The sequence below is a fragment of the Bidens hawaiensis genome, unplaced genomic scaffold (assembly GCF_021521415.1).
Source record: "Bidens hawaiensis isolate Kalapana, Puna unplaced genomic scaffold, B.hawaiensis_p1.1 tig00013425_1, whole genome shotgun sequence".
Classification (NCBI taxonomy): domain Eukaryota; kingdom Viridiplantae; phylum Streptophyta; class Magnoliopsida; order Asterales; family Asteraceae; genus Bidens; species Bidens hawaiensis.
Genome location: NW_027492137.1, coordinates 140,648 through 159,263, shown reverse-complemented (window position 1 = coordinate 159,263; position 18,616 = coordinate 140,648). Strand labels below are relative to the sequence as shown.

Here is an 18,616-nt window from a genome sequence, read left to right as displayed (position 1 = left end):
ACAGTCAGGGGTATAGCCCAAACCTTGATCATAAATATGTTACATAAGCTTTAAACATACAAAAGGATTATAGTAATGTTTCTTTATAATTAAGAAACACATATTTTTCATTCATAAGGATATTGTCAAGATATAGTTTCTTAACGATTAAGAAACATAGCATTTCATACACAAGGAATATAGTAAAAACATTGTTTCTTTATGATTAAGAAACATAAGATTTTACATTCAATACTAAGCAGTCAATGAATGTTTCTTCTTGAAGAAGAAATAGATTATAGATGTTTCTTCATGAAGAAGAAACTCAACATATGATTTGGTAAATAAATAAAAAGACTATTTGTCTCAATATTTTATTCAAATAAATAATCAATCAAGGTTTAATGCTATCAAAACCAGACTAAGGGTCTGTAGCCGGATCAAGTAACGATCTGGATATTTATATACCTATTTTATTATAGGTCAATCAATCAATAAATTAATCAATCAATCATTCATTCACAGTCAAGGTTTCAAACGAAATCACCATATCATTCAGAACTGACAATCACAGGTGAATGCATTCAAACCTTTTATAACGTGAATACGTTAACCTTTTCAATCAGTCAAAACATGTTTTTACTCAATGAGACGAACGGGTGTTTGTCTTAATGAGTCAATCAATGTCTACATGAGATAATGAAATCTCTAAAAACGTTATAATACAAAGTAGAGAAGAATATCAACTCAGACCGAATACGCATATGTATGGATCCAAACATAACTGTTAAAGCTCAATCAATCAATCAAAGGAAATGAAGCCGCGAGCTTAAACGTTCATGACCAGTTCTCAGTTTAGGGCCGTTTGGCTCGGGGAATACCGTTGTGTGTGTAGGGTAGTGGTACATATACCGGAAGTAAAAATGCTTCCGCTGAGATTGTCAAGAAAACTACATTTGTATTATAATGTCATTCAAAATGTTTTATTGAGTCATACGTGTTCACCAGCATATCGCTGACGTATTTTTCCCACATTTCAGGGAAACAGATTAGTACAAGTACAAGGAATATAGTCATTCATGAAGATAGATGCTCGCAAGGTAGAGATGGCTCAGTTTTAAACTATTGAATTATCATAAACAAGAATTAAAACATGATTTATAAATCAAACACTCAGATATTTATTATCCGAGAAGTTTCAAATAAATTAATATTTTATTATAACCAAAGTCTTCCGCTAAAATAAACCGTAAGTCTGATGTATTTACAAAACAGGTACCAACTATTGGTCATACGCCTAGGCCCTAAGCCGGGGTGTGACATAACGGGTACGTTCTACTTGTCAAAAACACATGACATGGCAACCTACGTAGATATTACTCTGTTTATTTTCTTTATACTTAAGCCCTAATCACACTTCATAACATTTATTCACACTTCACGTTTCAATATCCCCAAATCTCAAACCCTAATAGAATCTATTACACTCCTATCCATCCCGTTTTTTCAACCTAATATGCCAAAAGAAAAAATCAATTCCTAAATTGATCAATACATAAGAACTTAGATACAAGAAAGAATCATATATACAATCGTCAAAATTGATCAATCATAAAATCGCCCAACCAACACCACACCATATTAGGGCTTTTATCTGAATCATAAGTCAGAATTTAAATGTAGTCAAAGAGTTAGCAGGTTTTAGGTGGTGGAATCTTCGGAATTGTTCATCTAAAGGGAATCAATGATGACAGAACTTTCATGGTTTGGCAGTAGTGGGAAAATTGGTTTTTATTGGTCCAAACTATTTTATTTTTGCCGGCGCTGGTCCCAACTATCATTTTGGCTGGCAACGGTCCCAACTTTCACATACGTTGAATCCACCGGTCCGCGACTAACGGAGTACTAACTCTGTTAGGTAAAATCTGATGTGTCGTCCTAGTTGTCAAAATCAGATGACATGGGCATCCTACGTGGACCGGCTGTGTATTATAACCAACGTTTTATACTTAAACATTATACAAACATAATCCCAAATTATACAACCCTAAATCCCCAAATTCTCTCTAACTCAAGAACCCTAATTTACTTTTAAGAGATGTTTACCCAGAAACACGGGCGAGGAGGTCAGTCTGCAGACCGATTTGATCGTCTTCGAACGGAGAAACGCCACAATTACGTGAGAAAAGTCGCTAAGCTGGCGACACAGTTTTTCATCAATCCGGCATCTAGTCAACCTAATGTGTCTGGACTTATCTTAGCTGGATCTGCTGATTTAAAAAGCGAGCTGAGCCGGTTTGGTATGCTTGATCCTCGTCTGTAGGCCAAAATCTTAAATGTGGTTGATGTTGCTTATGGAGGTCGGGATGGTTTCAGATTGACCTCCTCGCCCATGTTTCTTGGGTAAACATCTCTTAAAAGTGAATTACAGTTCTTGAGTTAGAGAGAATTTGGGGATTTAGGGTTGTATAATTTGGGAATTTATGTTTGTATAATGTTTATGTATAAACATTGGTTATAATACACAGTCGGTCCACGTAGGATGCCCACGTCATCTGATTTTGACAACTAGGATGACACATCAGATTTACCTAACAGAGTTAGTACTCCGTTAGTCATGAACTGATGGATTCAGCGTATGTGAAAGTTGGGACCGGTGCCAGCCAAAATGATAGTTGGGACCAGCGCCGACAAAAATAAAATAGTTGGGACCAATAAAAACCAATTTTCCGTGGTGGATAAGATTAAACGGTGGTGACGGTTGTGGTTGTGATTGTGTTGGTGGTGGTGGGTTATTGTCTGGTTCTGGCATTTAGGTGGGCAATGATAGGGCTTGTTTGTCGTTCAATCGATTGGAGTGAGATTTGATTAGGGTTGAAAGAATTGGGGATTTTGATTGTGAATGAAAGGTTAGATAATTGGGGATTTGATTTTGATTTATTAGGGCTTAAGTATAAAAAATATAAATAGAGTAATATCTATGTAGGCTTCCATGTCATGTGTTTTTGACAAGTAGGACAGACGCGTCAGCATGGATATAACGGGGTACTACTCCGTTAGTCGCGAACTGATGGAAGAAATGAATGTGAAAGTTGGGACCGTTGACGGCCAAAATGAAAGTTGAGACCAACGCCGACCAAAATGGGACACTTGGGACCAATAAAAACCAATTTTTCGTTTTCATATTATTGATTTTGCCATTTTGGTTTTGGCCAAACAACCTAATTTTAACACTTTCAACCAGCTCGGTGAACAACTATGGCCATCTGGTACTTGATGTCCATTTTCTTGAGATCCTCTTGTTGATTTCGGGAAGGTCTCCTTGCTCAAATGAAGGAGGAAGTAGTTTTCCTTGCAACAACTCCTCACGGCTTGACATAAAGGCATGGAATAGTGCCATATTGGAGTCATCGGCTAAAAGAGTTTGAGGAACATAACGAGTTTGACTGCTTGGGGGTTTCTTTATCCCATGGGATTTTAAGGCTTGTGCAACGGCGTCTTGGAAGGAGCTTTAACTTGATGGTGCTTAAGGGGTTGCAGTTGTCTTGAAGGCAGAATTAGCAGTTTAAACAGTGGGGTGTGCGTGGCTAGAAATGTTGTGCTTATTCCTGATCCAGTGGATATCCCAGCTAGATTGAGAGAACTGATATGATTACCCATTCTGAGTTTGTCATCCATATCAAATGACTTGATAATCGATGTCAAATCAGCAAGAGTAGTAATCTGAAGGTTGGTTGTTCTCTTGATTGTGATACATTGCTATTCCAGGCATATGGAAGGGAGTTAAGCAACTTGTCATTGACTTCAATCTGGTCATAATCAATACCAACACTCTTGATCTTAGTAATCAACGTTTCAAATCTATGAATGAGGCTAGTAACCAATTCTCCTTTCACGTGATTGAACATGTTGAACTCACCTTTCAACATTCCTTTTCTGCTATTCCTCATCTCAGTATTTCCCTCAAACTTACTAACCAGAGCATCCCAAAGACCCTTGGTAGTTGTGTAATCTCTCAAAGTTTGAGCAATTTCACGTGAGAGGGAAACAGTAAGAACACCAAAAGCTTTGTGATCTTCACTAAACATCTTTCTATCATTATCATCATAAGAAGTCACATGCTTAGGAACTTGACCATCAGAAGTGGTGGTCAATGGAATGTGTGGACCTTGCTCAAGGGGTCTAAGAAGTGCATAATCAAGAATTCTAATGTAGTTCTTAAAACGCCATTTGAACTCTTCAAAGTCATTGTCCCAATTTAGTAGATTTGGAGGCTTAGTTTCCGGCCTCGTTCTCAAAGATCAAGTAACTTCTTACGGCTTCATTTCTAACTTCTTCATTTGCATTAGCCATTGCTTAAACAACCTCAAAAAACAACACGGGTTCAAACAGATTCTGTTGAAAAATATGAGTCAAAAGTAATCAAATGGGAAAGTAATCGATTAGCCAATCTGCAACTGAGAAAAATTTTCTAAGTGTAGAGTAAACGAATAGAGATGTAATCGAATGATAATGAAATCTAATCGAATGGTTTGAATCTAATCGAATGGGATTCTTTTCTAATAGAATTGATATAATCTAATCGAATGGTGATTCGATTAGAGTTGTTTCTCAGATTCGATTCAATTAAATTGTAACTCGATTAGATTGCAAAACATACTCGACTCGATTACTTGGAGAATTCGATTAAAATACTTCCAATTCGACAAGAGAAACCTAAATTCGATTCGACAACACTTGATTCGATTCGATTGAGGCTGATTTGATTTGATTGGATTGTACTTAGGGAAAGTACGAATTGTACTTTCTGTCACCTTTTTCCATATATATTACTTTTAAGGAAGTCACTTCAATCAACTTGACACTTTATGGATCTAAGAAATATCTATATTTTAAAAATTTTCAAACACCAAATCTTGAAATTTTAAGCACTTTAGCACTTGAATCTTCACAACCAAACACACAAACTTAAACCGAAGCTTGAACACTTGAAGTTTGAACTTTTGAACACTTTATCTTCAACTTATGGTACCCGTAACCCACTTAAACACTTGAAAATCCGTCTTCAACACAAACAAGACCAAAATCCAAGGTTGTGACCTAAGATCCACAACTAGTAGAACCCGAAAACTCTGATACCATTTTGTAGGTCCCTTGGACGGATCTAACAACACAACACTAGTCTACTTGGATCAATCTCAACACTAGCTAGCGGAAATCACTAGTGAGGGCCGAGATCTCGGATCTTGTTTGGTTATTGTTGATTTCAGTAAGGGAAGAGAAGGAGAGAGATGGGAGAGTTTGAACTATAGATAAGGATAAGAATTTGACAAAAGGTTAGTTGTGCATGAGATACACACACTATTTATAATGTGTGTGCTCATGCACTATCATTCATTATTCACGGCCCAATGGGATCCAATATACATGGCCTTGGGCCCAGACATACAAATAAACAAAGTCCAACTAGCTAACGTACATAAACGACAAAGTACAATCAAATACGAAAGACTTAACACAAAATGGGCCTAACAATACATGTAAACGACACTATAACTTATCAGGTACATGTATCACAAACCTGAACACAGACCTATTAATACATGGCATACACAATAAGACACGGAAATGAAGGAGAATCTGAGAAGGAGTCGACCATCTGGTGGCCGTTGGCGTCACTGCAATTGCGAGGAGGTCTTACTACTAGAGAATCAGATATGTGGAGAGGTACATAGGAGAATCGTAGGGTTACGACTACCGGAGATGTGAAGGGAAACCATTGAACTAATTTATGAGAGGGAGAATCTGAGAAGTCTTGTGCACCGTCTACTTGATGTTGGATCAGAATGGTGTGCTTCGTGTACGGTTGTTTGGTATAAAAATTTATGGTTAATTATATAGGTATATATCATATTATATTATTATATGTTTTATTTATTAAAAAATCTAATCAGTTACCAACAGGTACTTAACAGGTAAAAACATGTATTTTACCTGTTTAGACACGAAAATTAACAGGTAGATTCGTGTCTATCTGTTTAGTACAAGAAAAATTGTTAAGGTCATACCCGATACCTGTTAAAGTCGTATAGGTTCATGTCCTGTGTTCGTATCGTGTCTATATTGCCAACCCTAATATATATATATATAATAGTGAATATGGGGCTGTTATACACCCAAGTTAGATGCAAAACTATATCAAAACTACGTAGTTTTGATTAAATCTAATTAAATCCCTTATTTCCCATTTTTCCTTTTATCATTTTAACCCTAATTTTTCCTCTATCGATGCTTCTTCTACACAATGGCCATCTTCTTCTTTGATCCTCCAGTTAAATATATAATTAAGGTTAGTGAAAAACAAATCCTAGGTACAGTAACTACTAAACCGTTATTTCCCTTATTCCTCTCCATCAAAATCGATCCTCTAGGGAAGCGATGATCTGCTAACAACCTAATTAGATCATGTTATGCAATCCGTTGATTAGCTAAAAACCTATCTCCTACATCCTGTTCTACCAAGGCGAGGATCTATAACAAGTTTTCGTATTTGCAACTCATTGCGTCTATTTCAACATGTGCATCATGTTCGTCCAACTCCCTAAATTGATTTAATCAGGGTCGGCTTTATATTAGGTTAGAAGAGGAGGTCGTATTTAATTTCTGAATGAATTCAAAGCTCTTTTTTATTTTATTATCCGGTTCAACGTGTTTTTTATTTAAGGTTTTGTTTATTTGATTGTTTGTTTGCTACTTGTTTAGATTGAAATTGAAGTTCATACTCATTTTTGTTTCTTCAAATTGTTGTTGCAGCAGCTGATGTAAGACAAATTATGCCAAAATTGAAGTTATTTAGTTTAGAGATCAAATCATAAAGCTATGGATGGCAGAAGAAAATGTACCACCTGTTTGTTTGCAGTATCGTTGTTTGGGTTGGATCTAATGAGTTGAGTTTGACGATAGCTAAAGTGGAATGTGGATAAAAAAGTCAAAATTGATTTTTTTTTTATCTTTTCTCAAACCTAATGGGAGTCTAGAATTTGATTAGAAGTGATATAACTTCTTTGTTTTTCCTACATTGACATACTTAATGATTTTAACTTTCAATGCACTATTAATATACTTTTTGTTATGTTTTTGTATCGTTATAACGAACTGGTATGGAAAAATGACTTCCTTTATACCTCAATGCCCAAGGACATGACAACAACAATAATGAATACAACCACGAAAACATAACCAATTATCCTAACGGTCTAGCTAAAAAAAAGACTCGATTCAAAACAAGACGAGCATAGGCAATGTTCAATTGGGGTACATTGATATTAGTAACATCTTTTTACACAAACACCATAAATTATATACCTCCAATAATAGCCCATTACCATGCGTAGTTGAGAGAAATCACTTAAATGTCTTTCAGCATAATTGTTTAGTCTCACAAAAAGAAAAGGATAAAATTAATGAGATTAAGACCAACATGGCAAAAAAAAAAGAAGGATGAATCTGCATATCTTATTGTTCACCCTAAATATGAATAACATGAAATTTACTTTTAGTTGTTCTTGATTCTTGAGACGCTTGTCTAATATAACACCATTTTCGTTATATGCCTTGTTAATATCTCTGAAAGTGAATCAGATCTGGGTTGTTCGGGGGGAGTTGTGCAAGAGGGATGAATACCTATTCAAGTTTGTTATATTTATTTCTTTTCATTTTTATAGGACATACCAACAACATTCCACTGTGTACAATTGTCCCATAACTTGTCAAAATATAGTGTTGAGCATATATAAACATTAGCGATATCACATCATGATCTATAATATTCTGATTAACTTAATTATTGTGGCATATTAAGCTTGAAAATGCAGTTTTGGCCATTCAAGCAGGAGACTTGATAAAATAACTAGGTTGTCATTTATGACCCGTTTCATACTTATTCTCTATATTACAGATCCGTTTTCATCTAAATTTCTACATTACCGATCCGTTTTTATCTAAATATCTATATTTTGGCCCGTTTAACATTTAACCGTTGTATTTTGACTCGTTTCACTTAAATTTCTATATTTTGACCCGTTTCAATTTAAATTGGTGTATTTTCACCTGTTCAATTTTAAAATTCCTCCCTTTAGACCTGTTTAAATTAGAAGTTGCTGCATATTGACCTGTTTAAATTTAAAGTTGCTTCATATTGACTAGTTTAAATTTAAAGTTCTACATTTTATTGAAATAAAAATAGATCCACCATTTGAATACATCATTAGAAAAAATCAAAATCTTAGAATCTACTCAACTTATAATTAAACAATAGAGTACTCAAATAACCATAAACGTTAGATGTATCTTTCAGCCTATCCATAAACCATCCTTCTTGTTCTAGTAAAGACTCCTTCTCATGAATGAAAAAAAAGAATTAGGTGAATCATATCAACTAAAAAAATTGGTCACTAGTTATTAACAAACGTAGATCTTACCTTCCTTTTCGGGCATCCGCTAATGTAATAGCCTAGTTCCTTGCAGTAAGAACATTTTCTCTTTTTTTTGGTGATTCTAGGGAAGATTTGATTCTAGTTGCATTTTTGGGACGACCTTTAGTTTTAGTATTAAAAGGTGGATCACGAACAGAAACTTGATGCATCATATTCACTTGCGAACTTCCCACATTGGAATCTTATAGGGAAGATTTGAGTCTAGTTGCACTTTTAGGACGACCTTTAGTTTTATTATTAACTAGTGGATCACGAATAGAAATTTGAGGCATCATGTTTACTTGTGAACTTCCCGCATTAGAATCTAGTGAAGCAATCTCAGACTGTTTTGACTTTTCTCGAATGCTTTGTTCTTCTAAAAACTTCAACAACATGGTATTTAGTTTCCTTATCTCAGATAGAGAGTCTCTTGCTTGTTCGGTCACTTTTCTAAAATTTGATTGAACACACCATAAAGTTATTGCACTGACCTCCTTCCCACTATGTATGTCTTCGATCCCAATAGTGCAATAAGTCAACTTATATCTAGTATCAAGTGTCCATCTAGGTAAAAAATAATGATCATGGAGGGTTTGGACATTTTTTCCTTCAATACATAAAATATGCTTGCATAGCACCCCATATGTTTCAAACTTTGAACACGAGCAAGTAACATCTAACTTATCTAAGAGACTAAACTTAACATTTCTCCAATATATTTTATCAATATTCAATTTTCCTACCTTATAACTGATTTCTTCTAAACTCTTGCTTATTGTCTCATGAGTTAAATTGAAGGTAGCTTGGGTCCATTCATTCATTAATACTTTAAAGAGTTGTTTAGTGTAACATGAACCTGATTTTGCCTCTATCGGATTCATAGAAGAAAAATTTCGGCTTAGAATTCATGCATCTGAAGTCTTCATCTTCTTCGGCCGCCCTTCGAGCCTCAACAGCTTTATCATATTGTATTACAAACTCATTCAACATGGTATTTGAATTCTCATATCCGTCAAAAAAAGAATGAATGCTCTCGCTTCTTCCACTTGATGTCATGCCAGCAAAAAAACAATCTTTCAAGAAGGCTTTAGCCCATAATTTGTGTTGCTTTTCGTTATCCAACTTCCACTTTCAAAATTATATTTAGCACATAAAGATTCCCAACGAGTTTCAAATTCTTCAATGGTATCACTTTTTTTCCATTGTTTGTGATCCTCCTCAAAGTCACTATAATGAAATTTAAGACCTCGAAGATGTTTGGTCTCATGTTTCTTAATATGCCATGAACAATAACGATGCCGAGTGTTTGGAAAAACTGCTTTGATTGCATTGCAAATAGCTTTATCCCGATATGTAATTATTGCTAATGGATGCTTATCAAACATGCACTTTATAAAAATTTGAAATAACCATTCAAAAGTATCTTGCTTTTCATTCTCCAATAGTGCACCACCAAAGAGTATACACCGACCATGATGATTAACCCCGAAAAATGGTACAAATGGCATCTTAAATTTGTTGGTCATGTACATGACATCAAAAACCACAACGCCCCTAAATTTTATATGCGAGTCTCTTGATCTCCCGTCAGCCCAGAATATATTTCGTGGAGACCCATCATCAAATAAATCCACAACAATGTAAAGGTTAGGATCTTCTAATAATTATCTTGAAAATGTTTAATAAGCTCATAAAATTCCTTACCTTTGTATTGTTTTCATTGATCAGCTAAGATGTCATGTAACATCATTTTCATGTGGATTTTTCATGGTATTTATGACTCTCTTGATTTGACAAGGTTTCAACCCGGATTAACTCAGTTCCGCCATTAGAGATTTGCAAACCAATGAGCGGTGAAACTTCCCATGAGACCAGTGTTTCATTACTATGGTGTGAGTAACAGTCAGTTCATGATTATGTGAATCGTTAAAAATATCCACGATCCATTTTCCATCTTTACCTTTTGAATTCGGAAGATATGCTTTGCATCTTGTCCTTAAATCTCTACGACGTTTTTTAACATCTTCTATGGAACTTTTACACTTCAAATCTTTAAAACCTTCTTTGTTGCATTCAGAGTATTTTCCGGTAATGTTCTTTTGTTATCTTAGTTTTATGAGCCGTATGAAAACGCATTCCAAATCCATGTGAAAACGCATAGCGATTATAGAAATCATAAGCATCATCGGGAGTATCAAAAACCTTTCCCTTTACATCATTAGCCTCTTTCTCATACCTAGAATCAATGTCTATTTCAACAGATGAACGCTATTAATGACCAAAAATCCTTCTGAATCAATACGATCAATTAGATTTGTTTCAAAAGCTTCCTTTTGAACTTCTAAATCCATTGGTGTCTCTGTCATACATCAATTGATATTTAATTGATGTCAAATGAATTACTAGTATGAAAAAGTAAACAAAGAAAATTGATATTTAAAATTGAAGAAACATATTTTTCACGATCTAACTAGAAACAAGAAAGTGAATATTAATTAAAACTGATAATGATGATGAACTACACACATAAAATTGATATTGTAGTAGTGAATATAAAAGATGCTTTAAAACCCTATTCACATGCAACTCAACAAAACAGTTTTGTAATTATGTTTACACATACATAAGGATTCGGTTTTCACTAACTTTAATCATATACTTCACCGGAGGATCAAAGAAGAAGATGGTCACTGTGTAGAAGAAGCATCGATGGAAGAAAAATTAGGGTTAGAATGATAAAAGGAAATATGGAAATAAGGGATTTAATTAGATTTAATCAAAACTACGTAGTTTTGATATAGTTTTGCATCTAACTTGGGTGTATAACAGCCCCATACTCACTATCCCCATATATGTATATATCTAACTATCTATATAACTGTTTACCAAAAAATCCTACGTGTCGCTCTCACATCGCTCCCCACCCCCTCTAAAGCCACCAGATTGCTTGATTTATGAATGGAGACCTCTCATCGATTTAGCCCGGTTTTGACCCAAATAGCCTTATACGGGTCATATCGCTTCCCCTTTCTTCACATAGCTCCAGCTTAAGAAACTGGTTCAGCGTCATATATTCACCCTGGAACGACATCTCTTCCTTCATGCCTCTACTTTCCACTGCCACCTAATTGATTTTTGAACCCTAAATTGGTTTCTCAGTTCTTAATTTCTTGCAATTGAATTTGGAGCCCTAAGGTTAGTATTGTGTTCCGTTCTGTTCCTTTTGAGTTGCAATCGGCCAACACCATTCCTAATCTCTAACTACGGGCAACAATCAAATCACCGTCAAAAATTAATATACCAAAGTATATGGTTTTGGTTCTGTAGTTTAAATTCTAAAAGCATGTTATTTTGGTTTTATCATAATTTGTTTGTTATTAGTTCTAATTTATGTTTGTGGTTTATATATTTGAGGATTACATGCTAAAGTAATCATCGATTTTAGTACCTTATGTTTTTACTTCAATGGTTGGTATGTCTTTCTTTCAAGAACAGTAAACCATCTACCATAAATTTAGGCAATGGTTATTTATACACCCTTTTTTGATATTCACACACCCTCTTAACACACACATTATTTCTATATACACCCTATAAAGGGTGTGTGAATAACACATCCCATTTAGGATATTCACACGCCCTCTTAACACACATATTATCTCTAAATTTTTGTTTGTTGTTTCCTTTTGTGATGAATGTGGTTGCATTAGATCCATCATCCATGTGAGGATTATTTTGCATTTCACTTAAAAAGTTCTTATTGACACCTGTTATGTAAACCCTCAATTCTGAATTTTAGTATATTTTGTCAATTAAATGTATTCTTTGTAAACAATAGCCATATTTTGATTTGGTGTTTAGTGATTACATAAAAAGATGTATAAATAATTGGGTTATTCTTACTTTTTTTAAAGTTTACTGTTTATAAATTAAATAGATAAAATGAAAAATGAAAAATATAAAAAGCTCAAGGTCAAAACGATTATGGTTTCATGTATGTTTAGCCCCTTTTAGAGGATTGAAAATGTTAATGTGATTTTAGGTAGAACATTAGGGTTCATGCTATTGGCTTTACAGTAGATAAGACTGTTTATCCTATTCATGATTGTAATGGTCGTTTTGACAATAGAAGTCCAAAAAGATAAGATACAATATTTGAATAGTTTTTTTGTTTCTTATTGTTAATGCAAACACAGAGCAAGGATTAGGTGGAAATTTCTTCATTATTCAGTATTTTAATAGTTTGATGTGCCAATTGCATGATATTCGTTTACAAGTTACTTTAGTACAAGCGTTATGTGAGGATGTCTCCGCATATGCATTTGTGGCTTCCAGGTCTCAGTCGTGAAAATCGCAAGACCACGTCCTGCGAAACGCTGGTGTTACGGGGGTAGATCCTGACCACTCTTTTCCACTTGGTAATATTGGAACAACTCTCCCGAACCTTGATATAGGCGGTTTTACTGATAAGGAGACCGCCCCCAAGAAACCTCAACAAACCTTGGCGAGTGCTCTTTATGGTAAACACGTACATGATTTAGAGGAGCGATTCGATATGACCCCGAGACAAAAGGCAGTTTTAGCTTGTCTCAAGGGGGCTCATGCCCAGGATTTTTTGACTGTTGTGCCCATTGAAGGTCTTGGGCAACGGATGTCGGCAGCTGAATACAGAGTCATCCTTAAATACCGGCTTATGATTCCCCTTTTCCCTCTAGATGAATTATGCCCCATTTGTAAAAAAGCTTGTTTGGATAGATTCGGTGAGCATGCCCTCCACTATAAGGAATTGCCGGGATTCAAGTATCGTCATGACTGGGTTAGAGATGCGTTATGGGATGTGCTTAGACGTGCCGGGATCTCAGCCAAGAAAAAGGCACCTGTTAACTTTTTGACTGATCCGCGTGAGGGAAGATCTACCCTGTGTCATGCGGATGTTCTTGTGTTTGGCTGGGCAGGGGGTAAGCATGCGTGTGTTGACCTCACTGGGGTGTCCCCGTTGGTGGGGCTGAGAGACAGTGGCTTCGTACCGGGACAGGCGGTTTTGAGAGCGGAGTCTAGGAAGGTTGCTAAGCATGAGACATTGTGTTTGGAGAATCAGCACGTGTTCATTCCATTTGCCTTCGACATTTTTGGATCCCTAGCTCCCGAGGCGGTTCGCTTCTTGGAGCGGGTGCAGAAGGTGGTCCACAGTGACTCGCAGAGCCCGAGGAACCAAGGATTTATATTTAGTAGAATAGGCTTTGCGATTCAAAAGGGGATAGCGGCGCATCTTGTTGCTCGCTTACCCATTATCCAGATGTAGTTCGGTTTGTGTTATATATAAAAGGATCAATATTTTTAATAAAAAAAAATTAAAATTATGTGAGGCTGAAAACTTAACCAACACAACCATTATGCTCTAAGTTAGTATTTTGGGAGATTGCCATTGATGGTTAGGTAGAGTCTCAGATTGGTTTTGTTTTCTGAATAACTATAATCATCGGTTGACGTATTGTGTGGTTCAGTTTAGGTACCGTGATTTGCGAGTGTTGTGATTAACGTCTGTTAAAATATGGCCTGTGACGAGTAGTCACAAGTAGTTGATGGTTTTGAGCGAGTTAAAGGAATTGCTTGAGATGATAAGCAGTTGATGGTTTTGAGTGAGTTGGAAGAATTGATTGACATAATTCGCACTGATGAGTTTCTGTGCACACGTTATTGTCATGAGAGCTACCATTTTCAGGTGAGTTTTAATGCTTAGATATTAATGTTTATAATGTGGATATTATATGTTTTGAGTTCAAGTTTGATGCATAAATGATGCACATATTGAAATTTCGACCCATTAAACGGGTTAATGTAGGATATTTCTGTTTAATGGATCAAATGGGTACAATTGAATAATTGGCTAAGCTGGTTTAAACGGGTAAAGTGGGACGAAAGTCACGTATAGTGTATTCAAAATGCATAGATCTGATAAATCTTATCACGTCCAATAATAATAATTATTATTAATGTTAGACAGTTTCTTAATTTTAGTTTACCCCATTTCTAATAATAGTTCAAGAAAATAAAAAGAGAAAATAAAGTGTTTACAAACTCGACCCAGTTAAAATTAACCCATTTCACTGTTAAATTTACTCGCATTATAAGTATCTACCGGTCAATAAGGTGAATTATATAACAATAATTTTTGGTACTTACATATAAGATCATAAGACACTAAATTAGAGTTTTCAGTTAACTGCTAATGAAGAGACCTCTTTATTTATTTCTGCATTTACAGATACACTTTATTTTAATTCACATTTTGATGTGTTTTTGTAAATTGAAATTACGAGACAATAAAAATGTAGCGTGACCTGTAGGAACCCATTTGTGGACTGCTGTGTCAATTTTAAATTACATTTATTCATCAAGTAGAATTTAGCCACAAGTGAAATTCAATTGTTTTGAATTCAGTGCTCCCTATCTCTTTGCTTTATGAAATGTTGATTTTATTTAGGTACACCAATTCACACAAGGCTTAATCAGAACAATTATATACTAACCAACAACTATTTACATTGGCAGGCGTGGATTTAGAAAGGAGCAACAAGAGGAACCCATATCCGTAAACCGGTGAAGCAAATCATAAACGACTAGAGCTAACAAACGCCTTTTTTTTGTAACCAAGTATTGTCTATGCTTATGTAACCATGACACTAATCTGTCCTAAGATAAGATTTTGTATTTATGCTAACTAGCTTATTAGCCCGTTTGTCACGCATGTTTATTTAGATTCTTTTATACTATTGTAAATATATTGGAAGTAAATTCGCTTTTGGTGTAGTGGTCAAATGCTTCGCTTGTGATTTGTGCAACCAGGGATCAAGTCCCCTCCATGTTTTAACTTCTGTTAATTGTAGCCAAAATTGTAGTTTAGAATATTAAATCTAACATTGTACGTATTAGTTATAACGTTCATTCTTTTTAAAATCTTGATGATATATGGCCATTAAAATTGTAAGTGTCGATGATAAAAATGTTTAATATACATGGTATTGTCCACAAGAACTTTTTTAATATATTTAAATCAAGTTCTTTAATGCCGTGTTCCAACACATTTATATTTTGTTTGGTTTTCAAAGAGAGAAAGAGAAATGAAACTAATTTGATTTTATATTTAACTTATTCATCTAATTAAATGTGAAGTGGATATAATAAAATAAATTAAAAGTATGAACCCACTTTTTTAATAAGGCCTCGGATTTTTTTATTTGTTTTAGGCTACCAAACTTAATTGAGCCGCCACTGGGTATAAAAAATGTGCATATGAAGCTGTTAACACTATTGATTACAAGGCTGATCTAGAATCACTCATAAGCTCTAAAGATTAGGTTTTTTTTTTCTTTTAAGTTTTCATATTCTTTGTTATGTTCAATAAAACATTTGTTTTCTATAACCCATGCGATATTATCACTTATCCGACATGGGCAGGAAATAGATGGTTGTAATTTTGTTCATTCAAGTGGTTTTATTGGTGCAAACAAGACTTACAAGTGTGCACTCGGCACAGCAAGAGTTTCTTTATTTACTTAAAAGTTATAAAATAGTCTAACTTTCTAAGTATTTTGCTATAACCCTGCATCATTTTATTTCCTTGACGTTTTAGTTCTTACCTTATAAATTATTTTATCGCCTTCTTTGGTAACTTTTGGTAACAATCTTTAACTTGATGCATTTATGTATGTGTGTATTCTTCAACCCAACAACATAAACAAGCCCCCAACAAGTTCATACAAACATAAAAAAATAAACAAACTTAACTTCAACACCAACTATAAACATAACATAATTTATAGATTCATGTAACCATTGATTTAATACCTAAACACAACATACAAGAAATTATATATTCACAATATTATTAAAAAAAAATCTAAAAGTAACCCGGGTGACATGCGGGCTAAAAACTAGTGTATATATATATATAACAAGGTATTAATAAGAAGTGAATTTTTCCTAAGAAATGTAGGAAGTATGTTTTCACCATTAGGTCTAATAAAACACATCACACAATAAACAAACTTTTCATATCCACCATCAGATCAACATATCTAACGCACCAGATTACTTTTTACATTTGTAATACAAAGGTTATTTGTTTGTAAGAAGTAAACTAAAATATGAGGCGTACCAAATGTCTGAAGTTTGTAATACAAAGGTTATTTGTTTTTTTAACTTCTGTAAATTGCTAAAGTAAACTAAAATATGAGAAAATTGATTTCTTAAACTTAAAAGAGTATTTCAACATTGAAATTTAATTAATAGTTATACAAACACTGAAATAATATTCATTAAACCACAATAAAATTTTTTAAATCATTCATTTCATACTTTACAAACTGCTCAGTAATTTCATCTCATAACTGAGTTATATATTCCAGATCCGATGCAGCACCATGTACTTCAACATCGTCTTCATCAGCATCAACGTGCGCATGACTATTTCGTAACGACACATTGGGTTGATCGATCTTATTGTGTAAAGAACTCATCGCTCACATTGACCATCACTGATTATATGGCCCGTGCCATTTCGGCTTACACTTCTTGTTTAGGGTTAACGATTCAATTTATCAGGCAAAAATCAAACATAGGTATTTTCAATATGAGTTCTCACATGCTATATACATTGATTTCAACTTTCAAATACACGAAAACCTAATGACTAATTTCAATCTCATCACGAGAAAGTTTTAGCAAATACAAATTCGAAGGCTGTTAATTTCAGTTACGGTCAATGTCGAAGTTCAGAAAAGACGGTAGATGCTGGTGGAGAGCAGCGGTGACGAAAGGTAGCGTAGCAGGGTAAAGTAGGTTTATGTCTTAAGTGTTGGATTTCGATCGGTGGAACAGGGGCTATATATGGAATTAAGGGTGACGCAAGAGGAGGGCGACAACCGGTGAAGGAGCGAGGGGTGGGTGGCTAGGGTTTAGAGTATGTGAAGGAGAATGATGTTTTATGAGATTACAAAGAGGTTAGAATAGGTGAAAAGACGCTGAGCTAGATCTGCACCAAGAGGAGCCCGCACATATGGTTTTTTGTTTAATAAAACGTGTGCGAGAAAACAAACACTATGTAGAAGCTCATGTATGCGCGACGCAGATAGAAAAGCTCCTGAGAGCTTTTTTCAGAAAACAGACACGACCTTATAATGAACTAAAACCTTTTTTTTACGTAAACTTTATTTTCAGGTGTTTATGCTGTATATTAAGGTTGTTTAATTAACAGAACAAAAGTGCTTCAATGTTTTTTACATTATCATATATTTTAGTTTTAGATGTTTGTGTTGTATCAACGTTGTTTAACTGAATATTTCACAAGTGCGACGAAGGGTATTATTTATGTGAATTATGTTTATTGGAAACAAAGTTATTCGACTTATTTCATAAGTGAACCTTAAAGCATTGTATTAAAAACCTAGAAGGCTAGAATGCAGCAAAAACTGAAATCTATGAATCCCAACTTTTGATCAAATGAATGAAACATATAAATATTAGTAGTGGTTTTAAACCTCATTAGATCTCATTCTTAAATAATATGCTTCCTTGAACAAAGTTATTCTGAAGACTATTAAGATCTGTCAATATTTTCCATTAACTATCTATGCCAATTTGTTTATGAGCAAAGTTATTCTAAATATTAATAAAGATCAATGAATTTATTCCATAAAGTTTTCTCTATCAGTTTATTTATGAACAAAGTTATTCTAAGACCAACAAAGATAAAACATTTTATTCCGTAAAGCTCGGTATATCAGTTTGTTTATGAACAAAGTTATTCTAAAGACCAACAAAGATTAATCAATTTATTAAATAGAGTTTTATATATTATATATTTCGTTTTACATTGTTTACTTTATGGACATCATAACCATTTTCAAAAGTGGATTTAGCTCGAGGGACTTGCAATTCAATTGTTCACAATATATTTCTTTACAATTGTGGTAGACAATAAGCATATAGTTGAAGAAGACGAGAAAGCAGTGAACACTATGTACATTTTAGCTTTTATTTATATTTTATTTAGTTTTTTCAATTGACGCTTTTCTTTCTCTGTTATTGATCTAATTGGTCTCCATTCATGAAATTATTCAAACTTTTCATTATGTTGAATGAGTGCAACATCTTCAATTTCA

At 34.4% G+C, this 18,616-nt stretch overlaps 1 protein-coding gene across 1 annotated transcript; it reads right to left on the bottom strand.

Moving 5' to 3' along the window:
* Nucleotides 1-3,680: 3,680 nt before the first annotated feature.
* On the bottom strand, nt 3,681-4,332 carry LOC143544007 (uncharacterized). The gene is made up of 2 exons (XM_077036191.1): nt 4,297-4,332; nt 3,681-4,196 (listed from the first exon to the last, which is right to left on the bottom strand). The coding sequence occupies exons 1-2, from the start codon at nt 4,330-4,332 to the stop codon at nt 3,681-3,683; spliced, it is 552 nt and encodes a 183-aa protein (XP_076892306.1).
* Between the last annotated feature and the right edge of the window lie 14,284 nt (nt 4,333-18,616).